Source organism: Amyelois transitella, chromosome 11, assembly GCF_032362555.1.
Source record: "Amyelois transitella isolate CPQ chromosome 11, ilAmyTran1.1, whole genome shotgun sequence".
NCBI classification, from domain to species: domain Eukaryota; kingdom Metazoa; phylum Arthropoda; class Insecta; order Lepidoptera; family Pyralidae; genus Amyelois; species Amyelois transitella.
In genome coordinates this window covers 5313738-5328521 of record NC_083514.1, presented here as the reverse complement: position 1 = coordinate 5328521, position 14784 = coordinate 5313738, and the positions used below count along the sequence as shown (strand labels likewise).

Here is a 14784-nt window from a genome sequence, read left to right as displayed (position 1 = left end):
TGCTATGTATGCCGCTATGCTAACTCGACATTATTTAAAGTAATATTTTTCTTTCTTTCTTTCTTTCTTTCTTTGATCTCTACATTCTATGTTACCTGTGATATCAATTATTTCACTTGACATATTTTTGACACAACTGACTGACAGCAGTTCGCTTGACTTGTTTGCCTTGCTATTTTCTCTTGTGTGTATTTTTCGCCCTCACTCAATCGGTTGACTTCTAATTATTTTTAGTTGATTTATTACGATGGATTCAACTTTACGTGAACAAGTAATGATAAATCAATTTGTATTAGCAGCAGGATGCGCACAAGAACAAGCTAGACAATTATTACAAGCTGCTCATTGGCAATTTGAGGTAAATTTCCTAATATATGTAAACAAACAGTAATCATGAAATGGCTGCTAGGTATATTGTTTTGTAATAACACCGAGCTTTTGCTTTGACTAGCCTTAGTTGCCTTTTTGTTTTGAAGAGTTAATTCGCCAACAGAAAGTTTCCTGTTTTGTAAATTTAGGTCAATATTTTTCACTAGGTTTATTTTTTGTGGACAGAATTACCCTAAGTACTAGATAAATGAACATTAGTTGATGACTTAATACGCAATTACAGCTTTGGATTCTGCCAGCTAGTGATAACGCTTGTTTATAATGTCATATTATTATAATTGTGTGCAAGTGTATGACGTTGTACTCTTTTGTTTTTATTTTGATTTAAAATAACATAACCTAAAAAGTAATGGCGAGATTTACATAACATCCAGCTGTCAGTTTACTGTATTTTGTAAACATTTAGACAATGGCCTCAGATAAAAGATGAATTCAATTATCCCATTTAAAGTGGCTAATGCTAGGTAATTATATTATAATAGTTTTATATTATTTCTGTTTATACCTTTTTAAAATGCATGTGTAGAACACTGGTATCTACAAAGGAATAGAAAATAACTTTCTTAATTCCGCCAAATTACTAACATGTTAGTATTTAACACTAGTTAGTTAATATAAATATTCCAAAAATATTGCTTAAAAGTTTTTAGTTTTTAATGGGAATATGTTTCCTTTTATCTTCCTAGCTGAATGTCATAGAATTAATTAGTATTCTCTACTAATATTATAAATGTGAAAGTTACTCTCTGACTATCTGTTATGCTTTCGCACTTAAATATTGAACAAATTTTGATTGAAATTTGGTACAGAGATAGAGTTGACCCTGAGAAAGAACATATACTATTTTAAATTGTGACAAAGGGTGAGAAGGCTTTAAAGGATGAGTACAGAATTCTTCATTGTTAAAGATATTTCAATAATTCCAAACATGTGATATTATGCTACAAGTCACGGAAAGTAGCTAGTTTTAAATAGAATTGTAGAATGTGTGTATTTCTAGTGTATAAGTTACATTAAGAAAGTTTTTACATTACAGACAGCCTTATCAATATTCTTTCAAGAAGTTGCCATACCCGCCGGTGCCAATGGAATTGCTGCACCACATTATCGCCAGGTGATATGATAGTATAAAAAAAATTATGCTTTTTTCATAAACAGCAAACTAACAAATTACTTGAAACTTTGTAGTCCATTTCATCAAGTAATGTATTGTTATTGAAAAATATATATCCGTGAGGTTCCTAGCACTTTAGGAAAGGACCATGCTGTATTCCCATAGGTGTCGTAAACGGCGTGTAAAGGAAAGGCTAATTAAATTGGGATTCTTCTTGTAACTATCTAGCTAGCGAGCTAGCAACCTCTCCATACCTCTGTACCTATATAATTTCAATTTCATTTTAAGCCAAACAGCTGTACATGGCCATACAGTTTTTTCAAGACTGTTGGCTTACCTACCTACCTCATAAGAGAAAAAACATGATATTATGCGAACTGCATGCTTAGCAAAATTAATTTAATATTGTGAAATATATTTAATACTTTTTTCTCTTACAACATAGCCATTATATTTAATTTTTCAGCAATTGATGACACCCTGCAACACACCGGCTACTCCACCCAACTTTCCGGACGCCTTAGCGGCGTTTTCGCGGCTTTCTACAACAGGGAGCCCAAATAATTCCGGCAGCGGCGTTAGTACGGTACCTCCCGTCTCTCCTCTGGCGACTCATCCACCACCGCCGCCGCCAATCAACACGTTCCCTGGGTCTCCAAACTCACAAACCAGCTATACACCATTCTCCTGCTCAACTGCAGTATGTAACTATTAATTTTTACATTGGGGTTTTTAACAAGGCAGAGAAATAAAAAGCCTAAGGTCTAAACAACAAATACCTATATTGTACCAAGTTTAATCAAAAATTATATAGCAATTTAACTTTGGGAGATAAAACAAAAACTAGGATTGCATTAGTCCTCTAGTTTCACAAGCACTTGTTTGGTTAACTTACAAATGGGTTTTAGGGTTCCCTAGTAAACAAGGAATTCAAGGTGCAACTTGGAGACTATGAGTGGTAGCAAGCTGTAATTTGGTATGGTAATGTAATTAATAATGGCAAAATAGCCTTACAATAAAATCTTTAAAATAAATATTTAGGGTAGTCCCATACAAGGTGTAGGGTTTTAAAGTTCATTTTTAGTTAGAGGTAAGTTTAAAATAAAATTTCTTTAGTTACCAATATGGGCTCGTTTTGAGATATTTGCTCGCAACTACGAAACCCTACAATGCGCGTAGCCCGACACGCACTTGACCGGAATTCTATAAATTTCCAAGGAGTCTCTCTTTGGATGTGCAATGTACTTTTGTTTTGTTCATAAGAAATTTTCTTTTAATTTCCAGGTTTGCAGTGAACACATGCCAAGATAAATGAATATATTAGTTTAGGAGCATCTATATTTATTTTTATAATGGTGCGCAAAATGAACAGTGGAATTGTGTATGAAAATGTATAATATTTCACATATACCCCTACTACAGCAGCGGTAAGCTGGACAATATTTGGGGTGCTGTAGTCAATCATGTTAAATAAATAATTTGTCTATGTATTTCTGTAAAATATACCACAGTGGAATAAATATCAATGCACAACAATGCCATTAATGCGTAATCACTTTTCTCATCTTCACATTGTGACAGTGCATAAATTTTTAAATCATGTTAAATCATATTTGTATTTTTAAGCTAGATCAAAACATAATAACATATTGTTAAATATTTTTATTTGGAAATATTAAGTTCTATCTTAGTAAGTACCTATCTTAAATTATAATAAATCATCTTATTTTTTGTATTGACTGTATATGTGTAATACAGACTTAAAAGACAATACATAGTTTTGATGTATAATGCAAATTTAGTGAACAAAACCAAAAAAAAAATGTAATACTCCTTTGAAATAGCTGCCTAACACAAATACATTAATAGTACCTGGACACTTTCTTTTGATGTATACCTATCTTAAATTATAATAAATCATCTTATTTTTTGTATTGACTGTATATGTGTAATACAGACTTAAAAGACAATACATAGTTTTGATGTATAATGCAAATTTAGTGAACAAAACCAAAAAAAAAATGTAATACTCCTTTGAAATAGCTGCCTAACACAAATACATTAATAGTACCTGGACACTTTCTTTTGATGTATTAAATTAGTGTGTTGAGATAAATATTATGGTATGTGTCCTTAGACAATTATTAATGTTTTTGGTGTATAGCTCTAAATGTCTGTTATTTACAATTAATGATTAATTTTGTTAAAACCTTCGAGTGATTTTGTGTCAAGCAGTGACTAGACTAACATGTAAACTTACCAGTGAAACATATTAATATGCAAGATTTATCATAACTGCAATTATATCTTCATCGTAATTCGTTTTCGATAATTTGTAGTACCTAAATAGCTCCAAGCATGTGGACAAAACATTTTAGTCATCATGGGTATCCTTATATTCGAAGTTGCAACTGATATCATAATTATATAAATGACAATATATGCAGCGAATGTAATTTCGATGATAATTAAGTAATTTTTATTTCATATACTTATCTAAGTACCATAATGATATTACTCCGCTCATTCACGCATACAGTAATTCTTACTGTATGCGTATGTTATGTAATAACTAATAAATATATTTGTATAAAATAATCCGATAAATGTACCGTAAAATGTGGCAACATTACCATATTTTTAGAAAGAAATCTATGTACTTTTTTGTCTATTAGACGCAAAGATATGAAACTTTTTCTAAACACTTATTATGCCTTTGTCTGACGTTTTTTGCTGTTTATATTACACAAAACTAACTAATTTAAGCTGTAGCCGTAAATTAAGAACGTGGGTAAAATTGACACATTTTTGGTAACTTTACCTATGCATTGTATTCCGTTATTATTGCGTACAAAATAATTCCCTAGGCAAAGATGACAATAAATTCGGCCGAGTTATTTAAACTAAACCAGAAAAGAAGAAAAATATGTTAAAAAGTGGTAACACTATCAACAGGTAAAGTTGCCAAAGGATTCATTGCAGTTTACATACAAATATGATTTGACTCATAGGGCTGTCAAAAAACGGGAACAAGTAAACATTTTTTTCTGCAATATAATTAGATATATTAGATACATAAGATTATTATTTTGAAAAAGGGGAAAGCAATACGTATGTAAATGAAAAACAACAAAAATACTTTTGTTTCTTTATTGTTAAATTAAAAGTGAATATAAAAATTGCACATTTTTGTACTTCTTAAGTACAAAAATTAATAGTAAAACAGTCTTAATCTCTTTTACTTATAAATTAATAAAGACTTTCTGAAAAATTAACTTCAACATAAAATTCAAAATTGTGACAAATGGCCTTAAAAAAATTAATCTTAAAAACTATAGGGTTCGAAGATTAAATGGCACGACTTACAGAGGACAAAACCAATTAAAATTTAATCAAAATAAATATTATCTTCCTCGTTCATAAGAACATATTTTTCAGGATATTCTGATATTTGTAATAATTGAACAGATTTTACTATAGAATCTTCTGGCAGATAATTATCTTCATCCGCTTTTTTAGGCATAACAAACAGAATACCATCCTTCATGCGTGTTATTTTATAGTACGAAACTGAATTTTTTTTTTCATGTCTATTAACATGCTTGATTATGCCGACGAAATACTTCCATTTTCGTGAATAATATCTTGCTAAGATTGTGTCTCCTTCAGCCCAGCTAACTCCATCATTCTCGATCTTTTTCTGTACTTTTATCTTTTTCTCTTCTGATTCACCCACTTTTGTCTTTAAAAATTCATTTTTATTTATATAATTCTTAGTCTCAGTATCATTTTGTGTGATTTTCTTTTTTGTATATTTCTGTTGTCCTGTCTCAAAGCCATTTTCTATTTCTTTCTGTTTCTCTGTGGGATCATTAAAATTTTTTGCATTCTTCTCTTTTTCTTTCTTAGTTTCACTCTCTGTTTCTTTCTCTGTGTAATCATTGCCTGTCATTTCTTTTTTCTTTTTTGTGTCTTTTTGTTCTTCTTCCGCAGTTTCATTTTCTGTGTTATCTTGTTTCTCTTGTTTATCCTCTAAGTTTGCTGTCTCTTTTTCTGTGTTTATTTGATCTTCTTCATCATTATTTTGTTTTTCTAGATCTGTCTCAATTTTATTCTGCTTTATTTGATATTTATCTGTGTTATTATTGTTTTCCATGTATTCTATTTTTGCAATTTCATCAAATATTCTGCATTCAATTATGTCTATTCTTTTTTTTACATCATAATCAGTCTCATCATCTAAATCTTCTAAGTCATATATTTCTATTTCACTGTGAACACTATATTCTGAATCTTCTGTGGTGGTCGACCCAATGTGCTTGCATTTTTTTGCCGGTTTTGTATTTTGTAAGTTTTTTTCTTTTAAAGAGCGCTTTCGTCGCTTAATTTGGTCTATAGTTGCTTCGTCTAATTCAATTGAATGTTCATCATGTGAAATATCATCTCCGCTTAAATTTCCACAAATTTTTACTTGGATAGCCGATAGTTTCCCACTGAACTCATCAATTTTTGTATCAAGTGTTTTTTCTTTGGATTTTATCTGGGTTTTACGTGTCATTCTAGCATCAGGTATATATCCTTCTTCAGATACTATTAGGTCTAAGTCTTCTTTAGTTTTTGCTTCTTTTTCTAATCTATTTTTCTTTTGTTTTTTGTTGTCCGTTTCAACTTGATTAAGCTCTGATGTAGTGATTGATTTTCCTGGCTGGACATTTAACTTTTTGTTTCTCCCTCTTTTTATTTCATTTGGTTTTCTGTTTTCTTTCAAATAATCAAGTAATGTTTGATCCACAGAAAAAATGGTCTCATCTGGAAGACATTCGGGAATTTTCTTATACACTTGTTGAGGATTGAATGGAACAATACCTGTCGCTCTAAATCCACTCACAACATTTTCTTTCTTTGTCATGTTAACTTCATCCATCACCTTTGCAAGTAGAGGTGGAAAATGAGACTTATTAAGCCCTGCTTGCTTCGGATTTTCTATCTTGTAAGTAGTTAAAATTTTTCGCCAAACCTTTTTCAAGGGGCCAAAGAACGCTACATCCAGCGGTTGAGTCAGATGAGTCGAATTTGGTGGCAGAAGGACAAATCGAATATTATATTTTTCACACAATTCTATGACTTCCGAATTGATGTAGCTGGAAAGGTTATCGCCAATCACGACCTTTGGACCTTCTAGTTTTCGTGCCCAAGGCACAATTATGGTGTTAAACCAGTCAAGAAACGTTGTTGAATCGAACCAACCACTTTTGGTTCGATTAAACCGCGCATTTTCAGGTCCTCCTTCGACCCATTGACACCACAAGCTCTCCGCTTTATATACAACGTATGGAGGCATCACTGATCCGTTGGCTGTACCTGCAAACATGACTGATATACAGCCCTTAGAACTGTTCATTACGCGTTCCGGATATTTAGTACCACGACGAAAAATACATTTAGCAGAGCCGGGGTCGTCGGAGAAATTTGTCTCATCATAATTCACAATGTGCGTCGGAGGCACGTTTTCCAATACAGACTTTATATTATTGAAAAACTGCTGAAATTCTGACAGAGTTTTTTCTGCTCTGGCCCTTTTGATGTTCTGCACTGCTCTCAGACTTAGTTTGTCGCGGTAGCGCTCAATAAAATTTTTTACCCACCATTCACCGGGCATTTTATCATGAAAAATATCGCTCCTATTATTTTTCTTTAAGTATTCATGGACTAGAATTCGGAGATCAAGTTGCGTCAGCGGAGCTCCGTAATCTGAGGCCACAATAAGAACTTTCACAAAGTTCAGTTCTTCTTCTGGCGATAACTTGAAGGGTGGCCCTGGTTTGTCGGAATGTTTCTTTTTTACTTTTTTTTCAATAGTTCTTCTTGGTATGCTAAAGGTTTTTTCGGCTTCGTAAGAAGTCATTCTTTTTGTTTCTACCATCTCAATAGCCAAGGCCATCATCTCATCGGTGTAATTTTTATAGGGCCTAGCCCCAAGCTTTTTTCTGTCTCTTTTTTTGGGGGGCATTCTGAAACAAAAAGATACTTACCAGATAAGCACACATAAGCATAAAGCATTCACAAAATCCCCGAAAAGCCTGAGGTCAAGAAACAAAAAATAAATAAAAATACACATAATAAGAGCATTTTTTCATTTAAAATTACTTTGTACTAATAGTTTTCCATCATTGTTTTGTTTTGTTTTTTGGGTGTGTTAGTGGCCAACACTGGTATCAGATTTTTTAGGCTGCCTAATACAATAATGACAGCCGGGACCAATGGCTTATACGAGCCTTCCGAAGCTCGGAGGAACTCAAGAAATTTGTATGCCACTTGTGGGCACCCACCCATGTGCAGACCACGCCCGGTGTCGCTTAATTTGCGAAAGCGCTGGTTATGCGCACTCCCGTCGGGCCACCGAGCTCCTCATGAAAATAATCATCATGAAAATAATCGAAGTTATTCAAGCACTTTTATGCGTTAGTAGCGCAGGATATTCATGTTATACACATACCTATATAAAAACAAAACATTCACACGTATCAAACAAAGCACGCATACATAGGTACATGAAATACCTAATTTATGCCAACCCTAGCTGTAGGTAAAGTTACCACAAAGCAGTCGGTGTCAACTTTACCTAACCTCAAACAACATTACCTCTACCGATATTTCAATGAAAAAGAAAAGTAGCGATTAAACAATTAATCAGATGCAATCCCGACCATTTCCTACATGCAATATCAAAATAATACTCACCTCTTACAATTATTCTACGTTCTGAAGACACAATTTGACAAAAATTGTTGGACGACGCTTTCCCACGCCTTGACAATGAACAGCCATATTGAAATAATCGTCAGTGTTGCCAGTAAGAAAATTATAAAAAATGTTTCCCTACGCTATTGAAAAAATACTACTATTTAAACTCCGTTTATTTAATTGCAATTTTTTAAGATAGGCAACTATAAGTAAAATACCTACAATATGGAAATCTTGCCACGGGTTTGGTAATGTTGCCACATTTTACGGTATGTATTTATTTCAGTGTGTTTAGTTCGTGTAGAATTTCAAATTACTTATATAAGTACGAATAGAACTTACCTATAACCATTATTTTTGACAGTTGATAAATAAACTGGTACAGAAGTACAGAATAAACTCGAATCTTAAGCATAATACATTTGTCCGCACTATGCATATAAGTGTTAATCTGTTAAAAAATTAATGCAATTCATAGAATTTGCACTGTACATGTATTGTTAGCGTAGTCAATGTTTATGTTTGGTTCACAAAGTGCGCGTCCATTAAGATCGGCCGAGCGAGTCCCAGTCACATCGATGCAATTTTTGCGATGTTTTTTCACTGCAAAATGTTTTTACAGAAGCTTCTACATGCCAGCTCGCAGCGTATTGAAAGATTTTAAATTCCGAGGATTTAAAAATAACCGTAAGGCCAAGTACCCTTGATGGGGCGCAGTGGTCCGGGACAGGACGCATCACCGACAGAATCCGCGACGGAATGTGCCGGCCCGCTTCGCTCCAGCATAATTTGCGATAGTTCATACACACGTGAGCTGTGACCCGAGCCAACCCACTGCGGCCTGACTTAATGTGCACGTATAAGCAAATAAAACATTTTCTGATGTGTTCTTCTAAACGTAATTTCTATTAGTGTTATGTTAATGAAATCTTCCATATTATTTTTAATAAATAGAACTAAACAATAAAAATTGATCAGTTACATACGAGTTTGAATAATAAAGCTGTAATTTCTTTTACTGTAAACTTAATTCAGATTGGTTTTTCATTTTACGAGTATACGTCATTATTTTTTAACGAAAGTTGTTTAGGTATATTCGATGTTAAGATGATTTAAAATCGGCTATTTCGTAAAGATTCAATATCTTCTGTTTTGGTTACCTTTTACCTATGCAAGATTTTCCTTGTTGCCTTAGTCACGGTTACATCTTCACCTCTTTGAAGTGGAGCCCAGGGGTTAATTTTCGCCATCTATAGAAGTTTGTACTGAATTTTTATATTTATGTTGAAACGTAGGTAGTGACGAGCTTTTAAAACTAGCAAACATTTCTTTCGCCATTCATAAATCAATCAAATATTATTATAGAAATAGTTTCGTTCAGTTATATACATAGAATAGACAGAGCGGTTCGATTTATTTCCGAATAGGATACCTTCCCTAAAATAATTACTTCTCATGTCTTGGCTGCATTGGAATCCAAATATAAATAAGTCATAAATTTTTTTGTGCAACCTAATTAAATAGTGGGTAACGCAATTAATGCGTTAATTAAATCTTACACTTGTTCAAGCTTAACAATTATTAATTTTCTATTTAAGATAATTTTTTTTAATTCTAGGTATGTACTTCCTTTAGAATTATATTTCTTCAGCTTCTGTTATGAAATATAAATTATTTAGTAATAACATACATGTAAAAAAAAAGATTTGTAATTGTGTATAGACAAAAGTACCTGCAATTATTATTTTTTTAATTGCATCAACTTATGGATTCAAATTTAATACAGCCTACTTACATAAATGGAAAATGCAATAAAAGTTGTATTTTTTTTATTAGAACCTTATAAAGATCCCAAGGAAATAATGTATGTTAAGGGTACAGTTTAAGAAGCAACAGAATTTAAGTGACGAAATATGTTTCTTATATCTTCGCTGTCAGCTTGATATATTGTTCGTATATTTATCTGTAACTAGTTAGCTGGTCTAGGTCTCGTAATTATCGATTCGGGCTCCCTCTTCAATTTTAATATTTAGAATAGCCGGTGTCTTGTCGGAGATCTCATCGACCACGAGAGAGCTCTCGTCTAATATTACTTTACTTTGTGAGCTCATCGTACTAGATTGCTTACTTTTTTTAAATATCAGCTAAAAGAAAAGTATTTTTAGTAACGCTATTGTTGTTGCGATTGCGCGTGATGTGTTCCCAGAGCGTCACCATAAACTCTTCATCTTAGACATAACAATATTGTTTTGCTCCGGGGGATATCGCCATCTTTGTTATAAGCAACCTTTGTTGCCTATGGCAATTTTCTACAAGAACACAGACAGACTTTACTCCCCAGAGAGGATTGGATATTGTATCAAAGGATCACAAAATTTAAAACGTGTGGGTTAACTGACCACATAAATGGATATGTTGTTTCAGAAACATTTTCAGGCTAAGTATGAGTCAAATAATTTTACATTCATCAAAATGATGGGTCAGAGTCTCGGAAAGGGTGCGCACTTCTTTGGGATTTAGAAAAATTTCGCCGATTTTTTTTTGCCCTGTTAAGCCCTATTTTTTATGATGCCAGGGCTTAGATACGACCAAAAGCATCCCCTAAGGTCATAATATGAACTTTATCGCTGCGGGTTATAGTTCCAGAGATATCGTCACTTCTTTTACGTAATCCTTATTTAAGGGGGTTTACAAAAAAAGTTCATATGACCTTAAAAAATAATTTCTTTAACACTTATCTAAACCTAACCTTTTTTGACCGAGTTCAATCGCTCCGCTCGCTTCGCTCGCTAGGCTTTGTGTGGTTCATAGCCTAACCTAACCTAACTAACACTGACGATCTTCTAACCCCCAGTGTGGACATCCTAACATCGCCCGAACCAGCCACTGTGCCTCCGAGTGCCGAAGACCCCCGGACAAGAGTTCACTAGTCTCGGTCATTCGGGAATGCAGTCGAGAGGAACTCAAATCGATGACGCCGGTTTCCACCACCATTATCCCCTCTCCACCAGTGCCCACCAAGTCTTTTGCCGCGGCCGTGGCGTCGCCCTTCCCGAAACTCCCTACTCCCTCTCCCCCGTCGCGCATTCTGCCTTCCATTATCGTCAAGGCTAAAGAGACCGGTGACAAGCAACCGGTGGTGTACGACGAATGGAAAAAGAACATCTCATTCCGCAACACTACCTTTGCTCCTTCCAAAGTCAAACCCTTGCGCCAAAACATGTTGAAGGTTGAATTTGATACTGTAGAACAGCGTAACGAGGCGTTACGGAAAGTGAACAACGTCCCAAACATAGTCGCAGAAGAATCTAAACTCCGTCGCCCCCTCATCATCCTCAAGGGAGTTAGTAAGGATATCCAAAAAGAAGAACTAGTCGGTATTGTGAGCCACCAAAACCAAGTTCCCCGTGACGATATCCGACTCTGTTTCCTCCTCAATAACCGATGTGAGCGGTATTTCAACGCGGTGTTGGAGGTAGCCCCGTCGATCCGGCGCAGGCTGGTGGATGGGGAGCGCGTGAATGTAGACTACCAGCGGGTGCATGTGGCGGACTTCAGCCGATTTTAAGTCCCAAAAAGTGCGCACCCTTTCGTATACCCTAACCGAGGCTTTGCCGCTCGATCGATTTTGATGAAATTTGGTATGCAAATAGTGATCATTCTTGTAACCAATTCTTAGTTAGTTTGATAAAATGAGCAATATATAAAATATCAATCCCAACATACCTTGTAGAAAATAGGTTTTTCATAGATCCACAAACACAATATTGAAGCTAAGGCCACAAGGAGGCAGAAAAATAAATAATTCGATGTATACGTATAAGCGTTTAGCACAATTTTATACAGACCAATGTAAGTGTTTTGCATTTCAAATGGATTAAATGTATCCTATATTATCATCAAAAAAATGGAGATTTAATCTAGAAATGTTTAAACTTATATTTTAATTTTGCTTCCGAGAGAGACTGATTCATGACCGTAGAATACGAGTAAGTATACCACGTAAAATTTTAGACCATAGAAAAAAAGAATGGAAAATTCCTTCTCAAATAGGTGCTTATTTATAGGTGGGTAAAGATATTGACATAAAGGTGATTGTCATGACACGTGAAAATTTTAAAAGCTCTTTGGGTCTGTAAAAGAAAGAACTTTTTACGTTATATGTACTTACATTACGAGTTAATTGCGAATTTGTGTTGGGCCAGGAATCACACAGAACTCGCTCATTTGGTGGAACATTGACGGAATTGCACTTTTTTTCAAAATTGAGTTAAGTATGACAAACGGCTCGTAAGTGGTAAATACGTTTGGAGAAACAAAGACAGAAATCAGTTTCCGACTATTTTTCGCGAGATGGCGTGATCGTCAATGTTCTTTAGTGAACTTTCGTAAAGATTTCGCGGCAACATCGCCGTAACGGTCAGTTGCGCGGGGGGCTCCGTGAAGTGATGACGTGTTTTGGTGCTACATCGACGGAAAGGTAATTATGACATCTTTTTTTCTTTCCTCTGGGTCAACAATGACGGTATTGATGTAAGTACGTCGATGTTGTCCCAAATTTTGTGTGTGTTTGGCGGAAATAAAGACGAAATTTTATAATTTTTGGCAGTAAAGTCGTTATTGCTCCAAAAAATATTTTAATCGAATTACGTAAGTACCTAATGAGTTATTTTAATTGAAAAACATTACTATCTATGTAACTGAGAAAGAAATATTATGATCAACTGAGATTGGATCCTGCGTGTACAAATTCTTACAAAATATATCCGAAAATTATCCTAATTCTGACGTTGTATTTTATACTGACAATTGTGGAGGACAACAAAAAAACAGGTTGGTTAAATACTTTCTACTATTTGTATTATTTATTACTACCTATTCAGAGATTCAACAATTAAATACCTAATTGTAAACTGAATTTCACTTTTACTTTTCCAGATTCATTCTTTCGATGTATTTATATGCTGTCAAGAGTTTACGAATTAACACAATTACTCATAAATTCTTAATTCGAGGACATACCCAAAATGAGGGAGATACTGCTCACTCAATCATCGAAAAGGCTATTAAAAGGGCAAAGAAGTCTGGACCAATCTATGTGCCCGAACAATACCTTCAGATTATTAGGTCTGCAAAGAAAATAGGAAATCCGTTTAAAGTGAAAGAAATGAATTACGATGATTTCTACGATCTTAAAAACTTGACTGAAGAAATTGGACTGAATACTACAAAAGACATTCAAGGAAATACAATTAAAACGAATGATATAAAATTAATTCAATTTCAAAAGGATGGCGAAATTTACAAATACAAAAATGGATATGATGAAGACTGGATAGAAGTGGAAACAAAAATTGTGAGAGCGAGATCCAAGAGTCCAACAAAAGAAATTCAAAATATTAGTTTAAAACCCGCTTACCGTAGTAAGATACCTATTGCTATAAAAAAAAAACAATTTACGAGAATTGATTCAAAAAAATATTATACCTGGATACTATTCTTCTTTTTATGAGAGTATTTTCAATGCATAAGTTACCTAGTAGGTATTATAAAAGTGATAAAAATGTTTAACATTACAAGTTATAATAAGCTACTGAGCTGTGATTTAACTACCATTTCTTATTGTTTAGTAAGTACATAAGATTTAATGATTCTCAAAGTTTAATTAGTAAGTAAGTAAAAGCTCAAGTTTAAACTACCTACTACAAAAAGACTGATTAGTGTTTTCTTCTTAAATAAATAAGTTTTCTTCAAGATTTTGATAAAGCGTTGTTTTATTTTGTCATAAATGCATAACAATATTTATGGCCACGCTGCAGAATTTACTAAGCCTTAGGGATACAATGACGGAATTGTAGGTATCTTATGTTATAGTTGACTATATAGACCCTAAAATTATGTTTTTTTGACGAAAAAAATACGGAATATATAAGTATATCAACCTAACTACAGTTTAAGAATAAAATACTTGGCTAAACTTGTATAATCAAGGTGATATGGCTCCACAAACTTTAAACTTGCTTTCCTGTAAAATTTAATAAAATGCAATTCCGTCAATGTTCTACCAAATGAGCGAACTGTTAAGTATCTATTTCCGTACCTTTCCCGTAAATAAAGGTATTAAAGTGGCCTTAATTCTTGATTAAGAAATGGAGTTCAAAAGTGCCAGGACCCACAAGGCACAATGTTATCTTTAACATTCTGCCTTGTGGGTCCTGGCACTTTTGAACTCCATTTCTTTTCCATATACGTGTAAAAGCCGATTAAGGGATAGGCCAATATACTTGGGATATTTTTAGGCGATGAGCTAGGAACCTGACGCTATTTGAATCACAAATCTTTAAGCCATACAGCTGAACGTGGCCTTTCATCCTTTGTAAGAGTTGGCTTTCTACCCCGTAAGGGATAAAGACGTGATTGTATGGACATACAATAAAACTGTTATAATTTGGAAAAAGTATACTAAGATTTCGATACAGATGACGAACTTGCGGTTTTTAATGTTCTTTTCTGTCTGAACGAGCATTACTCAAAAT

At 33.9% G+C, this 14784-nt stretch overlaps 2 protein-coding genes across 2 annotated transcripts; one reads left to right on the top strand and one right to left on the bottom strand.

Moving 5' to 3' along the window:
* The first annotated feature begins 150 nt into the window (after positions 1-150).
* LOC106135173 (UBA-like domain-containing protein 1) lies at positions 151-3281 on the top strand. Its single transcript, XM_013335402.2, has 4 exons — positions 151-358; positions 1427-1504; positions 1971-2204; positions 2789-3281. Exons 1-4 carry the CDS (start codon positions 248-250, stop codon positions 2813-2815), a joined length of 450 nt encoding a protein of 149 aa, XP_013190856.1. The 5' UTR covers positions 151-247; the 3' UTR covers positions 2816-3281.
* An 831-nt stretch (positions 3282-4112) lies between these two features.
* On the bottom strand, positions 4113-8510 carry LOC132902224 (uncharacterized). The gene is made up of 2 exons (XM_060946423.1): positions 8471-8510; positions 4113-7515 (listed from the first exon to the last, which is right to left on the bottom strand). Exon 2 carries the CDS (start codon positions 7512-7514, stop codon positions 4893-4895), a length of 2622 nt encoding a protein of 873 aa, XP_060802406.1. The 5' UTR covers position 7515; positions 8471-8510; the 3' UTR covers positions 4113-4892.
* Positions 8511-14784: the final 6274 nt, after the last annotated feature.

Bases quoted from the DNA above. Each gene is read 5' to 3' on its own strand.
- LOC106135173 (XM_013335402.2), top strand. From the start codon at position 248: ATGGATTCAACTTTACGTGAACAAGTAATGATAAATCAATTTGTATTA. The intron at 359-1,426 runs GTAAATTTCCTA...TTTACATTACAG, and splicing joins CTGCTCATTGGCAATTTGAG to ACAGCCTTATCAATATTCTT. The intron at 1,505-1,970 runs GTGATATGATAG...TTAATTTTTCAG, and splicing joins CTGCACCACATTATCGCCAG to CAATTGATGACACCCTGCAA.
- LOC132902224 (XM_060946423.1), bottom strand. From the start codon at position 7,514: ATGCCCCCCAAAAAAAGAGACAGAAAAAAGCTTGGGGCTAGGCCCTAT.